General features: G+C 35.6%; 1 protein-coding gene across 1 annotated transcript in view; it reads right to left on the bottom strand.

Moving 5' to 3' along the window:
* The window catches only part of MEOX2 (mesenchyme homeobox 2), a 71290-nt gene extending 57211 nt beyond the window's left edge, over positions 1–14079 (bottom strand). Inside the window, exon 1 of the mRNA XM_027573982.2 lies at positions 13191–14079. Within this exon, the coding sequence (XP_027429783.1) occupies positions 13191–13704 (514 nt within the window). The 5' untranslated portion in view covers positions 13705–14079. The remainder of the gene's footprint in view (positions 1–13190) is intronic.
* Between the last annotated feature and the right edge of the window lie 9635 nt (positions 14080–23714).

Genomic DNA, 23714 nt, shown 5'->3' on the forward strand with positions numbered 1-23714 from the left:
GGACAGACATTTTAAATAGTACCATTACTTGGTTGTATGTAATGTTCAAAAGCTCAACAATGCATGGCATAACTTCACAGAATGTTTGTAGAATCTCACGTTTCACCCAAAAATACTGGAATGAGGCATTCCTATACCTTAATTAACAGGAAGTTAGGTTTAACAATCACTGAACTGTTGAAAATATAGACACTTTAACTTTTAAAAGGTAGGGGTTTCTTTTTACTGATTTATGATAAAGTTGTTAATAAATGCATATTAATTTTTGTCTTGATTTATTCACAAGGGGTCTCTATATACCACACACTTAATGGTATTTGACCTTAGAAAGCATCCATAAAAGTCAATCAGAAACAAGCACAGATCATTACTTAGGTTGTATATTCATTAAACTCTCCCATGGACTGCCCAAGAATCTTCCAAATTTGCCCTACTACTGAAAGCCTGGAACCAAGAACTCCAAAAAAACCCCTAATACAGATAATTCATTCAGCATTAGTGAAGCATTTTCTATGCCACAAATAGGATTTACTAAGCACTTCTATGTACCTAAACTGATGCGGGATATTATACTAAAAGAAAAAGACGACACTGACTTTTCCTTAGAGAGTGCATGCAATTCAAATTCAAGACTGGAGATATATGAAACAGGAACAGCAAAGAGAACCTCAAGGCAAAATTTAAGTGTATTATTATGCAGTATATGGACATTAATGTGGTAAGGGAAATGCAATGATTAGCATAAGGTGGCAGTGACCTGAGAAGGTGTCATAAGCCAGCTTTTAATGAAAATAATGAATATGTATTGATAAAAGGTATTACAGGCTATGGGGTCAAAATACAAAGTAAACCTGGCAGCCAGCATAGAGATGAATATACACAGACATAAGTGCATGTAAAATTAGTGAAATGTGAAAGATTAGTGGATGTATCAGTATCAGTTTTCTGGTTAAGCTAGTGTATTATAATTATGCAAGACATTACCACTGGGGGAAACTGGGTGAAGGGTATATGAGATCTCTGTATTATTTCTTTACAACAGCATGTGAATTTACAGTTTTCCCAAAATAAAAAGTTTTTTTAAGGGGGTAGGCATAAATAAGTTTATGAAGAAATATTGGTTAAAATAAAAGAAAAACCAATAACAACAAAACTGACCCAGCTGATCAATAAAGCCTGTAATGATTGTGTTGGGAGACTTCAGCTGGAAGCCCATTAATAAATAGCCCTGAATTCTTACCAAAGTAAGTTAGATAGTAAGTAATACGTTGCATATCATGAGGAGTTCTTGACTAAACAGGAGATAGAGAAAATCTTGTGGAAAACTTCTTGAATTCAGCTATGATGATATATATTTAGGTACCCACATAAGAAATATCAGAACACTGTTTTAAACTAATACAAATGCTAAGCATTGTGTTCCAAAGACTAAATGAAAAGATCACTTTGCCAGAAAAGCACTACTTTAAATAACTATCTATGTGGTTTTATATATAATATATATGAGATTATAAACATATTATTATATGTTATAGTAGATCTAATTATATGTTATGTACATATGATATTAAGCAAAATTTGGGTGCACACAAGAAACACCACAAGTAAAATCTAGTAGTACATCACTGATGGGTATTAGCCACTCACCTTATGCATCAAAGCCTATAATTAAACATTCATACTATAAGTATGAAATTATTTCAGTTTAATGTAGAATTCTAAGAAGAGGAATGAGAATATTACTATATGCTGAATATAGGATTCCATTAGGGAAAGGTGAAAAGAGATTAAAAAAAGATACTCAGAAGAGAGCTATATCAGGAGTCCAAGAAAGAAAATGAAATTAAGTGCAAGAGACATCAAAGTACAAATAAGAAAAAAAAATACAGAAGAATGTGAAATAGAATGGATTTGGGCCAACCTATGTAGGAAGAGGCTGCATGGCTGAGTCCTGATTATAAGTCTAGTAGAAAAGGAGAAATTATCAGTTGAGACCATTAATGTGAAAGCATTCTGAATGTAAATTAAAATTAACTACATAAAAGAGGGATCATGTTTTATTGTTTTGGAAATGGTGTTGTGTTTAGAGATAAAAAGGAAAAGAAAATTTCTTGAATGAACCAACTATATTTTTTATGCTTAAATTTTGTGTTTTAAGGGTCCAGTAAAAACTAAGGATCTGGAATCATCATGAAAGGCTGGTGTTAGAGTGATCCAGAGGTTGTATGGTTCAATGTATTGGGGAGGAGCAGATGGGTCTGGTGTTTACAGACTGTGGGGAAGATGGATGTGGGCAGGAAAGGATGAGATACAAGAAAGGTATAGCTCATTAGCCAAGGCTAAATGGCCAACCACTAATATTTCTGAGTATCTTCTATGCAAGAAGACTGCATTCAAATCAAAACTAAGATCAATAATTTTCTAAGAATGGAGATAAAGTTAATGACTTAAGACAAGGGAGCATTGCTTGGTATCTACTTGTGGCTATTCATTACTTTGAACACAAAAAAGCAAATACTTTTTAAGTAAAGCTCAACTTAGCACAATTCACTTAAGTTAAATTTAAATTTTTAAAACAGAAAACAGATTCTTCAATTCACAAATGGCTATCCAAAATATGATTCTGTTACCTAAATATCTATTATTTATAGATATAATACAGCAAAGTCCACCTGCACATTACCAAATATTGAAATTTAAAATGCTATGGTTTATGGTAGAAGGTATCAAAAATATACAGGTAAAGTGGTAGTTGATAACAAGAACCATGTCATTAGAAAACTGAAGCTAAGAAAGTATAACAATGTTTATATTCATAAAACAAGTGACTGAGGTAACCATAAAACCAGATTTAGAGAAAGGTGGTTTACACCCAAGAGAAGCACTTTGTCAGATTCCATTTTATTCACTCAAAAGCAGTAGCCAACATTTTAAATGATGCTGAAATTTATTTTTATTGGGAAGACTAAAAACTTAAGGTTTCAAAATATTTTATGAGATTTTCCTTTTAAGGGCACTAGGCTGAAGTCAGGATATGGAAGTTCAGCTTCCACTACTTGGCTAAATGGACAGACATTACTTAATTTCTCTGGGCACACTCTCTCATCTAGGAAATACACTCATTGCACTGGGTGATGCTTTAGGAGTCTTCTAGTGTCTTGATAATTCAGATTCTAATGATCCATTTAAACATTAAAGATCACAACTCATTAAGAAAATCGACCAATCAAGCCTACCTTGATATCGAAGAATAATAGACGATGTAATTTGCCCTTTCTTGTCATTGCAGTGTCATTTAATCGTCTGTTCTTCTTCCTGTACCCCTCTCCCTACTCCCTCCCAGCCCTTCCATTATCCAGCAGAGAAGCAATCATTACTGATTTGAACTTCTCTAATTTTAAGGATTTACATTGCTTTGAATCTAGGAACTTTGAAGCATTAACTCTGGCATTTAGAATTTTAATACAGTATCTGATTCTACTATTTATTCAAAAGCAACTGCCTCAGACCATCAAATATAATAAAATTTCCCTAAAGTACTTGTCTGAATTCCTCACATTGAACTGTGGGTGTAGGAGAGGTGACTAAGCTTACCAGAGTGAAATCAGCCAATCATCTAGGACTGGTTACTAAGGTGAGTAGTCTGTAATCATCAAAAATTTATTAAATATAAATAAATAGACAAATAAGTAAAAATATTGTCTTTTCCTATGAAAAACAAAACTATCAAGTATAACTGTTTCTATGCATTTATGAGGGATATAATACATTCTTAGCTTTTAGTGGTATCTGCATATTTACCATTCTTGTTTTTAAAAAGATTTTATTTATTTATTTAATTCACAGAGAGAGAGAGAGACAGCGAGAGAGGGAACACAAGCAGAGGGAGTGGGAGAGGGAGAAGCTCGGCTTCCCGCCGAGCAGGGAGCCAGATGCAGGGCTCGATCCCATGACCCTGGGATCATGACCCGAGCCAAAGGCAGTCGCTTAACCAACTGAGCCACCCAGGCGCCCCTGCATATTTACCATTCTTAAAGGTCTCCAAATGAAACCATAAAAAATAACAAGGAGCTACAATATGTAAATTCTTTCTGCAATAAACTTCAAAACATGACAGAAAATATGTCATACATATATTCTCCTAGTTAATGGCTGAAAACAGAGACCTGAGATTTCACTATAATATTCAAATCCCTTTGGTTTAAGTTCTGCTCCCTTTTGACTAAATGCTCCACTGTATGTTCTTCTTGAAAGGAAGTGTTTGATGGAAAAGTGGCAGGAGACACCTGAAAAAGGAGGTGAGGAGATGCCCAAGCAAAAGAGGCTACGGAAGGGATGGGAATCTTAAGGGTGATTAAGTGAAAGAAACTTGAGTCTCCTATACAACTTGGTCTCAAACTCACTCCACATTTCAGGAAAATGGCATGAGATTTACAATTCTAGCGACAGTGGCAGATTATTTTAAATCTTCAGCAATCTTTTAGGCAAGCAACATTTCCTATAGCAATATTAGTAGTAAAATACAAATAAATAGGCAACATAAGACATAGATTGTTTTCAGATGGGGCACACCCATGACATAATTGCACCTACACTGATATAGGATAAACATAATAATACTTACTGACCCAGATGTTGTTCTAAGTGCTTTATGCTTATTAACTTGCTTTGATGTTTAGGAAACTAAGAAACAGGGAATTTGAATAACAGCTAGCAAGAGACAAAGCAAGACCTTGGGTTCTCCCAGATTTACTATTGACATTTCTCCCCTGTAGCCTGCATTCCTTTATGACTTCCACGGATTTAACTATCAAGACTAGTGTGGTCTCTTCACTGTCTTCTGATTATATTTGGCCAATGGGAGGGAACAAAAGGAGATCGGAAGGCATGGAGATAGTTTACTGGATGATATTTGATATCAGCTGCAATCTGCCACCTGAGGTCCCCACTTTGCCAGAACGCTTCTGTCCTGCTGCTCTCGTTAGATTCTGGATTCTTGTAATAGCTCCCTTTATTTGCCACCTCAGGTTTAGAGGACCTAATGTTTTCCAAATGTGGGCCGGCCCTGGATGATTGACCATTTCCTGTTACTCCCCTACATACTGCTCACCATCAAACAGTCGTCATCAAACTCTCTTTATCTCCAGTTATACCTTTGAGCGTGACACCTATTTCCTTGTCTGATAGGATGACTAAGAAATAAGGTAGATCCTTTAGGATTTATCAACTAATGGCTAAGTAAGCCAATTACACACACACTGTCTCTGTTACTTTTTATTTTCCCAAATATCTGAGTATCCAAGAATAAATTTGGTAAAGGCCAACTTCCAAGAGCGAAGAACAGTTCTAGAAGAAAAGATATATGTAATTGCCTGCATTCTGAAGGTGGGCATCCAAAAGATGATAATCCTGGAAATGTGGGCAGCAGCAGGACTCCAGATCTGGATGCTTAACCACAGGCTTTCCTGTCATTTCAATCTGTCTCAAAAGTTTACTTCTAGATGCTGTCTAGTTTAACGCACCCGGATCTGTTTGTATTTCAAATTAAAAAAAAAAAAATCCCAAAGTAAACGTAGCCTGTAGTTGGACAGATTTTAATTGTTAAAGGCAGTAAACACACTGAGAGCTCATTTTACATTTGAAAAATATTAAATAAGGAGAGATGTCACTTAATTTCAATCTATCCAGTTAACTGTAGAGTCTTCTTTATATAGTTCTTAAAATGTGAAAGCCATTTGCTAAAGTATTGGTGTCCTACAAAATCAAAACTACATTTTATCTGTTTAGTTCCCACTAAGTTGCTGATGACACAGTTCTATTTTCCTGAACTTTATGTTTTAACTCTCAAAATCAATCATTTGTGAAATTTGCTTGGTGTTCACTGTTCATTTGACAAGAGTCATTGCCCATTGTACTTTTCTCTTTTTTGACTAACAAGAACACACTTCAGTTTAGTTTGCTAGTTTTTCAGGATGCTAAGAATGATCATCTACAAGTTTACTATGCAGCCTAGACAATATAAGAAGCCGCCTCTACAGACACTGAATACATTTCACCACTACATTTGCAAATAACTATCACTTTGCAAAAATAAGTTTTTGTTTGGGTGTCATTTCTGGCAAAGCTTTAAGGCTACATTTTGAAAGAGCAAAATTCCAGGCCTTTGAAATTCTACTGGCATCAACCCGCCTAAGCTGGACCCTCCTTTACGTTTCCACAGAGCCTGAGAGATGACTTCATCTTAATCATTTTCTTGCCTATAGTCATGTAAGATACCTGAGGGTTTTTCTTCTCTTAGACCATTATGGGATCTCTCAAAGTGTGTGGAGAATAATGAGCGAGAGGAAGAGAAAAACAAAAGAAAACAAAAACTGCAGGGAGTTGGCAGATTTGACTTTAATGACTATCATTGATTACCAGCCTCTGCCTGGTGGACTCTCCACACAGCTGTATATGCTTCAAACCTAATATTTTATTTTCTCACCAGAACACGTAACGTCATATTGAGGTCTCTAATGTGAATGGTCTACTTCCGATGATCTATCATGAGATTAAGTTTGGAATTCTATTATTGCATATGTGTATCCGTGTGTATCTTTATATAAACAGATTATTTTAAAGCGTGCTTTAAGAATAGCTGCCATGTCCTAGTTAATTTAGCTCCTTCCCTGTTTTCTTCTCACCACTAACCTTCCTACTAAAACGCAGTAGAAACTGAAAACTATGAAGAATAAACTCTTTATATTCATAATTTCAGCCAATCTAGTTTATCCAAAATTCAAGAAACATACCTGAAACATCTTAGAAAACTTATGAAAACAAAGGGGACATTTAAATACATTTGAAATATTCGAATATGAGTGGATTCTATGAAATTTTGAAGAGCAATAATTTTTTAATTTAAATCTTTAAACAAAACCCTAATGTTTTTACCACTATGACTTACTACCTTGTAAACTTGTTATATTTACAGTAAAAGGAAAAGTCCAAGGATGTAAGAATTGAGTCACCAAAATACACAAGTATTTTAGAATCATTAAACTTTTAGGAAATGCTAACTTTTTAAAGAAGCATAGCAATAATATCATGTAGGTTAAAGATCCAATTTGTTAATTTTTAAATCTATATAGTATAAAGAGAACTGATTATTTCTGAAAGCATTTTCCTCTCTTTCACACAAACTCTTTCCAAGAATGTGTGCATATAGTACAGATTTTACCTGATGAGTCTTGTTCATATGCACATGTAAGAGATCAAAAAACATATCATAAAATATTTTCAGAACCCTATGAAAACCAGAATTCCAATACACAGTACAAAATTTACAGAGAGTAACATGTAAATTCAGAAGTATTATATTGCTGTGGAAAATGTAACATTATAAATGAAAGTTTCGTGAATAATTGGAAACGTTTTTATTGCATGTTTAAAATTCCAAATACAGGGAAAATTAATAATTGACCCACTCAACCACATATGAATGTATACTCTAAGTAACTTTCTGTTAATTTAGTAATAAATATGTCAAAAGGTTTCAAATAGAAATGCTTACTCTGAAATATAAAAACTATGCCTGAAATTTATACAGATGGATCAATAGATATATTACTGGTTATTTTGTATCTTAAAATACTATCTAACACAACTTACTTAAAGGAATAATAAATTCCCTACAGTTTTATAATGTAAATGGAAAACCATCAGAGAAAAGGACATTAGATTTAAATTAATTCTGCTTCAACATAGGTAATGGCAAATTGAAGGCTGAGACCTAAATGACCTTTACCATTTTAAGTTTTACTCCATGAGAGCAATAAAATATTCTGCAAGGTTTTCTCCAGTTGGATTTTGAACCTCACCGATGACTATGATTTAGGAGTTGCGTAGAGTGCTACAAGTAACTTTTCTTGACTGTGTTCCTCCATCCCTACTTAGAGGTTTCAGTTTAATACAGCTATTCCAACAAATAATCATACGAGCATCATAACAAAAATAGGAACGTTGTTAGTGCTTCATTTTCTTTATAGAAAGAAAGTTTGTCATTGATAACTAAGCCATATTAATGACTAAAACACATAATCCAGAAAAATAAGCTGTGACAATAAAATGTGTTTTATTGCTTAAATACATTAAAGAGGAAATACATCATACCTACCTCAATTTCTAATTTGTGAACTTTGGTCTTGGTTTGTATTTCATCTTTTTTTAATTTTCTTTTTATCTTAACCACTAGAATCAGTCACCAGTACCATAACGCAGGAAATGTAATTTAACCGGCCACTGAAGAATTAATCCTTCTTATTTTATGATTTCAATCAAGGTGGAAAAAATGCTACTCCTGACAGTCTCACTTCATGTGCTAATATATTTTCCCAGAAAATGTTTTATTATAAAAAACATTATAGCAAAAATATAGAAAATTTGAGAGAGATAAATCATCTACAACTATTAACTCAACAAATATTAAGGAATTCCTGAATATATTTTGTTTTCTAATAATTTCCTATCCTTAGCATGTATCATTTATAGATGTTCATAATCATTATAGCAATGCTTAGAAAAGAGACATGATCTGAAATTTTATAAATAAACTCCTTAAGTGAACAAGTCCTAAAAATGAAAATATATTATTATATTATATTGGTCTTTCCCATTTGAAATGAAAATCTAAGCAGCCCTCACATCTTTGTTTCTGGCTGCCATTTTTAATATAGTTAATAAAACTGCCCAGCATATATATATCTTACTATAGCAAATAAATAAAATTGGCACCATTACCAGGCCAGGTATATGAAATAGATTTATATGTGGTAAATTTTTACATTATTCAGCTATTAGTCATGGACAAGTTATTTCTCAAATGAAAAAAAGTTAATTCTTCTATTAAATATGGAATTTGTCTCCCAAATTTCCCTGAATCTGATGAAAAAGTTTATCCACATTTGTCATTTCATTTTTGTTTAAAATTAATTTCTTAGAGGTCTTATAATAAACATTATGTTATTATAAATACCAATGTTGTAATGAAGGGTTGATGTTTCACATCACACAGAGGGAAAACAGGGGAATACTTAAAATGTTTTTTTCAGTTTATTAGTAGAGATCAGCTTACAGGGTGCCAACATAATGGTTTCCATTGATAGTTACTATAAATAAAGATTAAAATTTTAAATATTCATTACTGGGTTTTCCACCGAAATGAAAGTTTTAGCAGTGCCATGCCTTGCATTTAATGCTTTTCCTTTTCAAAGGAACTATAAATAAAGATATTTACAAAGATCTTGAAACTATTTCTATTTTTATTTGCATTCTTCCTTCCATTCATTGCTAACTTTCAACAATAAAGCACCTTAATTCTAAAGGGACTGCTGCTCTTGACTTTTTTGAGTGTAATCATTTGAAAACACTCATGTAGGTCAATGGTACTTAGAATTTTTTTATGTCAGGTCACCATTTAAAAATGTTCACACCTAAAATTAATCTACCACTCCAAGAAAAAGACTTAAATGACATTTTTCTTTTATTCCATAGATTTGAGACATTTAATTTGTTTAGTATTGCTCTATAATTATCAAGATCCAATAGACTCTTTTTTTAAATTCTAAAGCAAATGCTGAAAAGTCATAATCCAGTAACACAGAGATGAATAATAAAGTATTTTTTTCCTTTCAGAAAACATGATGATTGAAATATCTAGAAAAAATTACAATATAATACCAGAGTTAGGGTGGAGAAGACATTCCTTTGTATTTAAGTTCCAGTTTATTAATACTTGCTTGTTATTCTGCATAGCCAAGCATATAGACAGATATAATTTGACAACAAATATTTTATGATATTGTAGCTATAAATATTTGTAATTTTACAAGAATCTAATATTATTCAAAACCTTGTAAAATCCACATTCCCAAACTATCTCCTTCCTTTTTAATATAATTTTGATTTTTTTATAAAATGTGTACTTATATTCATTCAACTACTTTGAATAAGAAATATTTACATGTTTATACTATATTTTACCTACATAAAAACTGAAGTTAGATTGATTAATCTGTTTTGGTTATTTTAGCTAAATCTGGACAGTTTATACCTATTACTACATTGCTTGAAGAACAATCAAATGTAATTGAAGCCAAGTAATTCACACTATATATAGACTTTTTTTTCAGAATCACCTGCTTTGTATAGATGGTTTTAAGTGCAGTTGTAAAGTTTTGATTTTTAAGAGTTCCTTTGAAGATATCGCAGATGTTGGCTTTGCTAATAATGCTGGAAAGCATAGCAGGTTCAAAGTTGCAAAAAGGTTTAACACATATAAAAATAACAGTGTGCTTTTCCATTAAACTCGGCTATTTTCAATTGTCAATAAACTATAATGGAAGCCCAAATCCGTAAATATTTGTTTCTAGACCCTTAAGCTTCTTGAGTTTGCATATGTGTGTGTTTGGGAGGAGAAATACATGTAAAGGCATACTGGAAAATGTTACACATTGTAGCTTTAGCATCATTACGATGGATAAAAATTTGGGTCATTTTTCAATATTTTCTGTTGCTTAAAATTCTACGTGAATTTCACAGGGCCATGCACACATATACATTCACAGACAATCTGGGTATTATATGCAAGGATAAAGAATTTTGGTTCTGACTTTGTCCTGGATTTGTGTACTATATTTACTTTCGATTATCAATACATAGTAATTATAAAATTCCTAACAAAATATAAGTAAACTCTACTAAGCATGATATAACTTTCATCTAATACAATTTTAAACTTTTGAGAGTTCAGAAATTAATATAATTTTTTGAAATATTGAAATATTAAAACTGTGCAGTAAACAATTATATGATTTTCTACATTGCTTTAGTTCCCGCTAGATCAGGATGCCCTTATAATACTATGAAATGAAATAACTATAAACATAAGTATGGAAGACCAACTGAAATATCCCAGGAGAAAGATATCTTGAATCTAAATCTATCTAAAGATCTAACATATATTAACTCAAATAGTGAAAGTGCCAAATTAAATTTATGAGTACACATATATTTAACTGGAACTCATCTTGATATTTCCTTTTAGTTAGTCAAAAAGTTCTTTCAAAATATCCCATCATGAATAGAAAACGCTCATTCTAACTCCCCAGTGATTCTATCCTTGGTGATGGCTAATTGTATTTCCCACTCAAGATCTAATTGATTAAGACTGTATGTAGCCGATGCAAATTTTTGTGTTTGTTTTTCCAGTATTCTAATTAGTTTCAACATGTAAATATAAACTTATTTCGTTATATGGTTATTTCCCACCAAAAGAGGATAGCACTATTAGTATTACGTTTTCTTAAGAAACTTGTTATCAAAATAAGGGAAGCAGTTCTTGGATCCCACTTTTTTTGTTTCCCCCTAACCAAAATAATATGTGCCTATATGAAAATTCAGTTTACCCTAAGACGCTTAGGTGCACTGATTCAGTTCAGAAGCAAAAGGAACAGTCTATCACAGGTTTTTCACTGCAGAAAGTAAAATGAACAGTAAGAGCCTCTGTTAATTGCAAAAATGGACTGACCAAACTGAATTGGGATCTGCTTCCAAAAAAGTTACATTGATACCAAATGCTGAACCAGGAAATGAACACTGCATTTAAGTGACTTTTTTTTTTTTAAGAAATTAAGATGGAAACCTTCTTGCTATGGTTAACCTTTCAACTCTGTCTTAAAAGAGTTTCATGTATTGTTAGTAAAAACCATTAAAAATGAATGATACTGCTGGTAACTTTCTTAGATATAAACTAATTTGTGATGGAGCATTAAAAGTTCACCCCTGACCTTGGAAAGTAAAAGTTAGATTTTAAGTGTGTGATAGAAGAATCCATCTCATACTAACGCTGAAGAACAACTGATACCATCGCTGCAAAGGAACATGAAATACGCGGCTCAATCATTGCCATTTACGTGGGATCTTACCTAAAGTATTGTGAAAAACAAACACTTTCCAATCCTTCACATCAATATCTGTAATTACCTTCTAGGACTGTTAAACCAATTCCGCAAAGGAAGAAAAATACGTAAATACTATATTTAAAAAATGACACCTTCCAAAAAGATGGAATGCAGGATACGCTAGAGCTACAGAAAACAAATGCACAACTCCCTTAATTGTAAAGGATCTTTTAACAATCTAATGAGGATATAGATTGTTAAGGGCTTTAAGGAGCCGCCCGAAAAACTAGTTTGTCAGGATTGCTACAGTTTACTTGGCTGTCTGGGCTTTCAAGCATCTGCGTTTTAATAAGGTTCCCTTTTGCGTGGCTACTCAAGTTATCCCAAGTAGATCAGCGCCTTCTGCGCACACCCTCGCATACCAGCCTCAAGCACGTAGAGAACCAGCACTACCCCGGGCTGCTGTTTGTTTCCAAATACTTGGCCTCCAATAATACTGAACAGAAGGAGATTTTACTTTCCACTTTTGAAACTCAGATTCTCTAGTTAGATTAGCATCACACGAATACAACTACTTCTAAAAACCATTTTTCTTCAAGAGTCTGAACATGTATTTATTTACCATTCTTTGATACATTCCTTAAAATCCTCTGAATTCCTAGATTGTCTTCTTCCCCAGGAAAGGGAAATTTTTACCATTTGGAATCGGGTGCTATTTAAAGAACTCTGAAATCAGAATAAGAAAAAAAAAAACTAAAACTTTTTTTTTCTCATACGTTCTGCCAAGTTCCACTGCAAGTTCCAAATATTGTGCAATAATTTGGAAACCCAGTTAACGATGGGAAAAATCGAGCCACTCGGAGTCGGTAACTTGCAAGTGAAAAGTCAAGGAGCAGCACCCGCACGCACACCCAGCGGACGCTGCATCCCAGGCTGCACTCCCCTCCTCACCGCTCAGATGGAAGGTCACGCTTCGCAATCGATTTCACATACTGTCACTTGTCCTTTTTTCTTAACCCTCTGGTAAACTAGTTTGAACCTCAGAGAGCTTAGCGCTGTTGACTGCAGTGCTGCTCTTGGAGAAACACGTGCCCCCAAATAACAGGACCAAAGCAGTCCCACCAAATTTGGCGGCGGGGAGCCAGAGAGGGCAAGACATATACCTTGTTCCCTGCTGCCTCACTATAGTGCGAGAATCTTCTCTGTCATCTCCCCGCCCCCTTTCGCCGACAGTGCCCGGTGCGCGTTTACCTGAGCTATCGCTTTTCCTTTTGCCGCCACTTCTCTTCTCCGCCTCCGCGGGTGACAGCGCCTGGCGGCCGTAGTCCCCTGGCGCGCACGCGGCCCCGGTAGGGGTGCTGGAGCCCAAGGTGGAAGAATTGGAACACAGGACCGGCGGGCTGCTCCCCAGCTCCGGGGGCCCTCCCGAATCCGGCTGGAGGCAGAGGCTGTGACGAGCCGCACTCGGGGGGGAGGACATCTGCGGAAGGTGCCAGTTGGTTTGCAGAGCTTGGTGCTGCTGCTGCTGGTGGTGGTGGTGGTGATGATGGTGGTGATGGTGGTGCCCCCTGTGATGCTGGCTGGCAAACATGCCCTCCTCGTTGGGGTATCCCGCGATTATGCAAGACGAGGAAGAAGTGGAGAGCTCGGGGTAGGACATATGGTCAGATCTTCCATGGAGGGCCAGAGAGGACTGGGAAAACGGGTGCAAGCCTTGCGCGGTGGCGTGAGGGCTGCGCAGGCAGCCAAAGAGCGGGTGTTCCATAGCATGCAAGTCTCGGGTTCCAAGCAGAAGACTTCACGATGGTTCCAAACGCTACCACCCTCTGTCACTTTTCACTGGAAATCGTGTGTTTTCCCCCTCCCAAACAAATAGCAGCCGTTTCTGCAGAGCTCGGATAATCCCGGTCCTGAGCCCTAGCGGCCAGTCTCCTTTACATATAAACACTCGGACCTGGAGAAGCTTCCCTTCGAGCTACTCAGATGTCAAGAGTAGGAGAGGTTGAAGCCAAAAGAAGGTGGTCCCAGAGAACTGCTTTCAGGGGGAAACGGCTCTGAGAGGTTATAAATAGAGTGTAATGTGAGCTGGGGGCTGGCTTAGGAGCCCGGAGCTGACCACATGCAAACTCCCTCCAAAACTCCCGCTCAGTCTGCGCCACGCGCTCCCAGTTCCACTTCCTATCTCAGGCTGGACGTACGCAGTGCGTCCACGCCCGCCGGCCCTTGCCAGCAGCCAAGGCTGCAAGCGGCGCGCCTGGCGCCTAAACCCGAGCGGGGACTGACAGCGGCTCTCCCCTCCTGGCCCGGTCGGCCAAGCTGCTCCTCCGCGCACGCCAGCCCCAACTCTGCACCCAGTGTCCGACCCGCTCACTTCTCTTAAGAAAGCTGTCTTATCAGTGCCACTTGGGCACTGTCACCTGCAGGAAAGCTAGGGTTACGCCTAGCTCTTGAGGAGCACGAAAGAGGAAGAAGGATTAAGGAAAAAGATCAGGGCTAGTTTGGCGCGCGCTCAGCCAAGTTTCTCAAACTCAGTATCAACTCGTGCCCTGGGCTCAGTGGCGCGTCTTTTTGCAGCTGTTTTCTCCGGGTGGGCTGTTAATGGGCTCGGACCTGGCATCCGAAGTTTCTGGGAAGTGCCCCGCGGGTAGGAAAGGGCCATTCTCAGCGCCAAAAAGAGACAGACCTTGTGGGGTGGGTGGGAGAAAAGAGTGGGGCGGCGATAGTTGCAGATGTCCAGAGACGCGGGCATCCTCACCTGCGGTGTCAGGTGGGGTCTTTCTTCTTTGGCTTTCCGTATATACCCTTCCTGCTTTGCACAATGTCCTTCCCCTTGCTCGCCTGGTCCACGTCAAATTCCTAGCCATTTGTCAACGCAAAACTTTTCGGTCAGGAACACCCGAAGCGATATCGTCCTGGTCACACGTGATGTGTATATTGCAAGCACATTTCCAGTCTTTCCAAACTTCCAGAACCTCAGCCCATGTCCCCTCATCTCCCTCCAGAAATTCACCCTCTCTTCCGCTCAAAAATAAATCAGCTAATGGCACCCCTTCTGCCTCCCCCCTCCCCCACGCCTGCCGCCATGGTTCCATTTCCTGGGAAATATTACACTTCAATATCCCCCAAAGTTCACTAAACATGGGTACTGCTTCAGATCTCCCTGGTTACACTCTTGCATCATACAAAATGAGTTAGAAAACTTGCCACCAGTGAATCAGTTATGAGCGGCGGCTGGGCTTTAATACTTACACTTGCTTGAGGGGTGACACTGTCTGCTAGGGGCAGAGTCCTTTACACAAGGCAAGCAAGCGGCACTTAATGAGCTACAGAACAGTCAAGTCCTGCCTGGGACGTGTCGCATCAGAAGATGGGCGCTCACCTATTCCAGCCCAGGACCCCAAACATGCCACCAGCTGTGTAACCCCGTTATTTTCATTGTCTCACGTGTCCAGAGGATGGGGACCAACTCTTTGAAGTTGTTAATGGGATTAATGAGGACAGCAAACCGGGCCAGCCATCTGGTTTGAATTAGGAAAAAGTATTGATTAATCTTTGAGAAGTGTCCCCAAGGCAGAACCTTTCCCTCAACCAATCCCTCAGGTTTCAGCCTATCTCCCTTGTCTTTTAAGCCCTACTGCAGATGAGTGGCCTCTCAATAAACCTTTACATTCGTGTGAAAGTTCGAATTGTTTTCCATTGCTTAGAGGTGGGATGGGGTGGGGGTGATCAGGAATTCTGAGATTTGTAAGTGCTGCTTTCTTTAACGGAAATTGAGCCCTATTTTGAGGGAAATTAGTTTTGCAGACTTCGTTAAAAAAAAAAAAAAAGCTAAAACTTTTGTTCACCAGCTGCTCAGCTTTTCAGTCTGGGTCTGAGCTGGAACCTGCTGCAAGCGTTTGACGGTAAGACTTTCTTTGCCGATATGTTTTGGGAATCTAATATTGTTTTAGACTTCGAAAGGGGGTGTTCTTCAGGTTGCACGTTTCTAAGGGTTTTAAGCACTCCCAGGATGGCGTCCAGGGCTTAGATCTTAAGAATGTTTCTTCCTGCCACTCCCCATGCCCTTGGCTCTTTAAGGATAAAAAAAAGGAGGGGGTATATTCTTCTAATATGGTCGGAATATTTTTTGAATTTTCATTGTGTTTATGGTTTCAATATGTGTTCTGATATTAAAAGTTGAAGTACAAAGAGCAACACAAAACTTCCCAAACTTGAGTAGCTCCTCTATAGGGATTATGGGTGAATGCATTAAAGGCTTTATCCAAAGAGAAATTTAGGCAACCATCTCCATAAACAGTAACCAGAAATATTTACATAATATAATACTGTCTACTAAAAGCATTGTGGAAAATGTCAGACAAGGCTAATGAAAGATACACTCACTCGATCTACACAGATCAACAGAAAACAACCATAAAGGTCCCCTTTTGGTTTGCATTACAGTGGTTTAGAGGGAGCAAAGCAAATGAGAAATGAATGGATTTGAATTTAACCAGTGTGCTTCAGGTAACTAGCAACTAACAAACACAAACTTTTCATCTCCAGGAGCTGTCAATTCTCTTTGAACCTGCCCAGTGATTGTGCTGGTTTTTTCTCACTTACTGTGTCAGATGTTAACAACAGGTCCAGAAATTTCTCTACAACCTGCCTCAGTCGGCCTCTAGAACTATGAGGCTAGAAGACCGGGAAAGAAAAGTCAGAAAAGATTAGAGAAAGGAGGAGTCTCTTTGAAAAGCACACAATTAAAACAAAGCTAGCAGAATAGGCCTTTTAAGACCCAAAATACACAATATCAGTAAAAAGGATGAAGTCTAGATTTCTAATAGAAAGCATAATACAAGAAAAATGTTATTTGAAAAAGTGTGATTCAAGGAACAAAAATGCTCTTGATGCATTCCAGAATTAAATATTTTATTTTCTCTGATTTTCCAAAAATATACTATTCCATAAAGTTTTTTTTTCAAAATTTTCACTTCCTAGAATATTTGGAATAAGAAAAAAATATTGAATTTTATTTTCTAGGCCTTAGGAAAAAATTTTTAAATGTCATTAACAAGAAAAAGTCCTAACATTTCCTGTAACAGCTACTTTGGTGTCCACAACTATATCCCAATATTGAAAGATACCTTTTTATACTTAATGGCTAATTATATTATAAAGCATGGTAAAAGTTACAAAATTTATTATAGAATTTTTATAGCTTTCATTTTAAACTATAAATAGTATAGTGTTTATCCTATTTTTATAATATACTTGAATTTTCCTGAAAAACATTCTATTAATACCAGTATTTCATGCAAGGTTTTGATACCAAGCAGTGCATTATAACAAGAGCTTGAATATATGAATAATGTAAGCTGCAAGTCTTTTCTAGAAAACATAATCAAAATTATTTTAAGCATGTGCTAGGCTCATTAAATTTGGTAAATGTGTACATCTATTATTCCCCTTGCTTAACAAAATGATGATATTCAATAGTAAAGGCAGAGATTTTTTTAATTAAGATTATTTTAAAGAGACTACAACTAAATTAAGCAATCTGAAAAATGTCTTTAAATTTTAAGAATCACGATGCTTCTTTTAAGAGTTGCTATTCTTCTGTACATTTGTGACATGAGGTATGATGGGAAAATATTTAAAATTAAATATGATCTTTAGCTAAAGATATTACAAACTTTGCCTTGCATTTTATCTGCCAGACAAATTTATCAGTAGCATATAGTCATGATATATGAATTTAAGTATGGAAAATTAAGCCAAAATTGGAATTTGTCTTTCAAAGTTTTGTTGCACAAAAAAATACTCTTTCTGCTACCTTTCTCCAAGAAATAAGTTATGTCCTCAGTTGATTCTTCTGAAATAAAAAATTTTGAAAATATATTAAAATATGCTAAACAGCCAATGGTAATTTATGTAATTTATGATGCACTCCATATTTAAAACTAAGGAACTGACTTTCTCCGGAATTATGCATTGTAATATTTAAAGAGCAATTCTGCTATGGCCAATGCATGTTATTTGGTGATTCTATATACTTTTACTGATTTTTAAAATAAGTTGCTATTTTTACATAACACTAATTGATGCTTTCACAATAAAATTTGTTATGTTTCTACATTACTAAATGAATACTTAAACATTACTTCAAAAAAGTGTAAATACCCAATATACTGTTCTCCTAATTTCTGTCTCTTCCTACATACAGTCTTATGATTTCTTTCAGAAATTGGTGACTTTCTTCATTTCAAGTATCATATAGTAAATAAGCTTCAGAAAACTAGCATGAAATATAGATTATGACTGATTAAATTTATAAAATTTAGTTAAAAGTTCAAAATATATGCAATCTTTCATTACTCCAATTCCTTAACACATACATTTTACAAAATTCTAATTATCCTTTTGTATGTAGTGAGTGTTAAAATTAAGAGATACTGACTACCTTCTCAAGTTTCAAAAACTTCTAAATGAACTTCCTTTTGTCCACTGGTTTTAAAACCAGAATTTTCAACAGTTTCCTTATAATGCACATGGGAAATAATTACATTCAGTTTCTACATTTTCATTTGCATTCACCTTGTATGTTCTTTTTGTTGATAAATGTATGCATCTCAAATGGCCCCCCTTACATATCTACCTGTAAGAAATATAGGCACACTAATGCAAGACAGTTCCATAATGAAATGCTATATATTACATTATATATTCTATACCATCGAATTCATAAGCATTAAATTTCTATCCACAATTTAAGGGAAATAAACCATTTATTTCTCCCATGTCATAAAAAGCAACGTTATACTTTTAAGTGGACTGAATTTAGAACAAGTTCATAAATCTCAGAGAAAAAAACTCAATCGAAACTAAACACAGGAATTATAGGTAAAACCTTAGTCTTCTGTTTTAAATGTTCCAACTTGAAGGGTTTAACATGACTAATGTAATTTTGGCACTATGGTAGGTTATTCTTATGTGTTTTTATTTTTCATGCCTCATCAATTTGTAGCATGTTTTACTCTTAACGTGGTTCTTTCATTTTGAGCTTGGGTTTATGATTTGAATCACTAAAAATCTCTGTGTTTTAGCTGTGTTGGTATAGCTCTCCCAAAATATTTAATGTCACACTCTAGTTTTATATGATTCTGACTCAGCAAAGAAACACCAGCTGCCTTTGATATCAACACTTTTGTTTGTAAGAATAAAGGAAAAATGTGCTAGTGTACCAAACAAAATAGAAAGTTAAGGTGAAACACATGCTCTCTTATAATAAAATATTTTAAGGGTTTAATATTAGTACCTCGATAAACTCAGATTTATAAAGGATTTTGAGAATATAGAGTATTTTTATACAAGGAAATGGCCACATGAAAATGGATCAAAACGACAATGAAAATGATTAAATGACAACTATCTACTTATGTCTCACTTGACTAAGGAATTAAAATGATGATATAAGCACAAAATAGGCCAAGGGAAAACCAGAAGAAGGTGTTTAGTAGATGAAAAGACAGAGAAATGAGACAAGCTGAAATATATGAAAAACAATTCTATATTTGATAATACATATATGTAATTCATAAGCCACATTCACTTATAATAATAGTAAAAAGATCCCAGGTACATGTTTTAGTTTAACTGGAATTTTAAAAAAAATAAGTAATCACATAGGTTTATATTTAAATGGACATATATTATTTTTGATAAAAGAAATACTAACAAAATACTGTTCTTCTGAGAAAGTTTCAAGTAATCACATAAGCATAATGTGAAAGTTAGGTAAAGATGGGGTCAATGCCTGGACATGTGCAAGCTACTGAGTATCTGAAATTCTGAATCACTGCCTTCTTGTCTTACAAATCTGTAATCTGAAACTCATTGTAGTCAATTGTTTTTCTAAATTTTATTTATTTTTGGAGAATGAATCCTGCTAAGTTGGGGTAACAGTATATGGGAAGAGAATAAACTGGTTTTCAAAAGCTTTCAGTGGCTGAGAAAAAAGAAAAAAAAAAAAGAAACCTATTGGGCCAACTGCATTTTTGAGCACTTCAAAGTACAAGGGAATCCAACAGAATCAAACACTAACCAGAACTCAGAAGGAGTATCAGTTCTGAGCCCAAGGGCCCAACATAAGGCAATTACTCATACCATCAGCTAACAACTATTTTCACCAACTAAGGAGACCTGTGATCAAAGTGAAGCTTTCTCTATATTAGGTAAGAATGTATAAATACTAGATGCAACTTCTTCAACACAGAGTGACCTCAGAAGATTCTTTCCTCCTACTTGACCTATTCATTTTGCATGACTCTTGCCTAATAATCTCAGAGAGGCAGGAACCACCTTGGTCCAACTCCATGTTTCTAATGACGAATTCTTGAGGGAAAAATAATGAATAGGGAAACAGAGCTATGACGAAAAAAGTCAAAACAATCTTGGAATACTTTATGATAAAATACAGTAAAACTTACTACTGATCTTGAAAGTAGGCTACACAGTAATGGGAAACCTGACAGTTCTTTCCTCTAATTTAGAGCATCTGTAGTGATCTGATTATGATTATGTGTGCTGGTTGCAGTGAGGTTAATGTTTCTATGAAGACATATCAAAGTCAATTTAAATAAATTTCACCCATAATCAAATATAGTAACACTTCTACTTATTGAAAACAACTTTAATATTTCCATGATGTAGTAAATACAGAGAAATAAAAATGGCACAATTATGAGTTTTCAGGGTAATTGTTACATTTTGTTTAATAACAGTTCTCATCCATGGACCAGCATTACCTGTCAATAGCTTATGTAATGCCTGGATATCTCCAAGTTTTGTTCTTAGTCAAATCTTGTGTCCTATACTGTTGAAGTGAAAATATGATTGGATCAGAGTAAAAAGCTGAATCCCTTTGCATTTTTAAGATCAGATTTTCCAAAGTATGTGACATATCTTCATCTGATAGACTTTGCCAAGACAAATGCCCAGGTGGCAACACTTGGAATCGTTCTTTCAGGCCCAAAGATAAACACATAATTAGAAAACTCTGTAAAAATCTCCACTGTTTTATGTGTGGTGACAAAGCTGAATGAGTATCTTTTTAAAAGACAAAGAAGCACACAAAAGCTAGTAAATGTTACACTCTGTATATCTGAGGTTTTTGAATTAGCTGTTGGTGTTCCTCTTTCTATAATAATGTTAAAGCCTCGCCAATCCATGTTCTTTATGTAGACTCATTTAAAAAAAAAAATAGTTAGCAGATGCCATTATCTTCTGGCATTTGTGACCAAACGTAACACAGACCTGGTTAAAACAAAAAAAAAAGTGGGTAATACTTGCATTGTACAGGCAATTCCAGTGATCAAAAATTCCTAAATCCTACTTCAGATTAAAAGGCTCATGTCAGTCTTTCTCTAAACAGCATCACTGCCAAATTGGTTGTTCAAGTTAGAAGAATCCACCCCCAACAAGCACCTCCCTCTCTACCCCTCCCCAATATGCAATCCATCATCAAGTAGAGTAGTCCCAGTTCTACTTGAATATTCATTAACTCCATCCTTCTCTACATCACCAATGCCATTACTTTTATTGGGGCCCTCGCCCTTGTTGCTTGGATTACACAGGACTCCCAAGGGTACTCTACTCGCCCTACGCACTGCTCTATCTCCGAGGCAGGAGGGAGGGCTGCTTTGAACCTTAGTTCTGCCACTTTCTAACTCTGTGAGTGCATTCATTTATTTACTAATGCAAAAGAATATTATAATGAGCAAATCTGACAAGGTTGTGAGTGTACCTAACAAGATGCCTAACAAAAAGTGGAATAAACTTAAAATGCATCTAGAGCTGCAGTGTTGAATACATCATCATGTAGCTGTTGAGCATCTGAAATGTAACTTATCCAAATTAAGATGTGCTTTAAGATTAAAAGACTTCATGTGAGATTAATTCACATGATTTCAAAGATTTCATGTGAAATTAATAACTGTTTGTAATTAAAATAATTGTTGGATACACTGGACTAAATAAGGTATGTTACTGAAGTTAATTTTCTTTCTACTTTTTAAATGTAGCTACTAGAACATTTAAAATTACATGTGAAAAAATAAAATAAAATTACATATGTGGCTTGCATTGTATTTCTCTTGAATAACACTGATCTAGAGGATGCTACTTAAATTTTTCTCTCATCCCCCACCTCCTTGCAAATAGGTACCAAATTACATATCTATCTGTCAAAATGATGTAGGATCTGAAATATCTCTGTAAATTGATCCTCTTGACCCCCGATTAGGAATTTCACAATGTGGTACCACACATGGAAACGTCCCGAACAAAATCTCAAGGAAACACAGGAAATTCCTGGAGTGGCAAAACACCCTATTTGAAGACGTTCAGCTATTCCTTTGTGCATCAGGAGCATCATTATTAACTAACTGTTGATAAGCTTGGAAGAGTTCATTTAGCAATAGTCTTTGCAAAAAAAAGAAGAGCCATGTGTATTATCCATGATGGACAAGATGATGCAGTCACAATGGGTTAAGCTCTGTATCTTAAACCTTAACAAAAGTTTATTTCTTATTCCTACAAATTCTGATACAAGATGGTTGGCTCTCCACTTAACAAGTGATTCTGTGAATTAGTCACCTCAACACGTTTCTCCAAAATACCACATCAGGGGAAAAGAGATGTGGAGGGTTATATACGTGGTCTTACATACTATGATGCAGAGATAATACATGTCAATAGCTTGTAGGCCAGAACCAAGCCTGACAGACCTATAAGAGGACTGGGAAATATTCTAAAGCATATGGCTATTTTGTGAGCAGTAAATGTTTCGGCCACATCAGGAGTTAGCAAACTTCAATTTGCTCCTAATAGGCCTAAACAATATATTCCTGGAGTCTTCTTGGCATCTTATGTTGGTGCTTTCCAACAAAGTGTCTGGCACAGAGTAAACACTCAATAATTATACTCACCAGAGCACTTAGATCTGCAAGTTTCACTTTATCATTAGGCTTTAGTACCCATGAAGTTGCTATCAGAAAAGTATATCTACAATATAACTGCAAAGAAAATTTAACTGATAAATGCTCAGCCCAGCTTCAGTTTTGTTTTTTGCATATTTTGCTTTGATTTTTGCTCTAGAGCAGAGATCTATTACTAATTTTCATTGGAATTAGAACATTCGTGTCTATATGTAATGAGAACGGTTCAAATTCTTTGGGGCAATTTGACTTCAAATGTCTACAGTTATAATGTGACACAAATCTCTGTGTAAGTGAGATTCATTCACTGTCAGATATTGTTATTTTCAATCAATACTGTCCATTCTGTAATGGCTCACAGAATAGACTCTGAAGATGATACCCTGGGTTGTGTTTTGTTTTTGCCACTTAATAGCACTTTGATCATGGCAAGATTAACTTTTTTGTACCTAGGTTTCCTCATCTCTAAATATTTATTTCTATAGTTTCACACTGACAAATGATATAAACTAGCAAATCAACCTAAGTCTATTAAGTATGTCTACAAATGACAGATATTATTATGGTAATTTTCATTATCATCCATCTTCAGGATCTTATACTGTCTAAAAAGGAGTCCCTGTAAGAAAATTTGGGAGTATTTACTTATATCTAGCCATTCATTCCACTTTTCCCCCAAGTAACCCTTTAATAATATCTCATGACATCTTATCCTAGAACAAAATTCCATAAATGTTTGTTGAATGAGTAAAAACCGTGCTAATGACAACTGTACCTTAATTATCTCAACATTTTGTAA

This window comes from Zalophus californianus, chromosome 12 (assembly GCF_009762305.2).
Source record: "Zalophus californianus isolate mZalCal1 chromosome 12, mZalCal1.pri.v2, whole genome shotgun sequence".
Lineage (NCBI taxonomy): Eukaryota > Metazoa > Chordata > Mammalia > Carnivora > Otariidae > Zalophus > Zalophus californianus.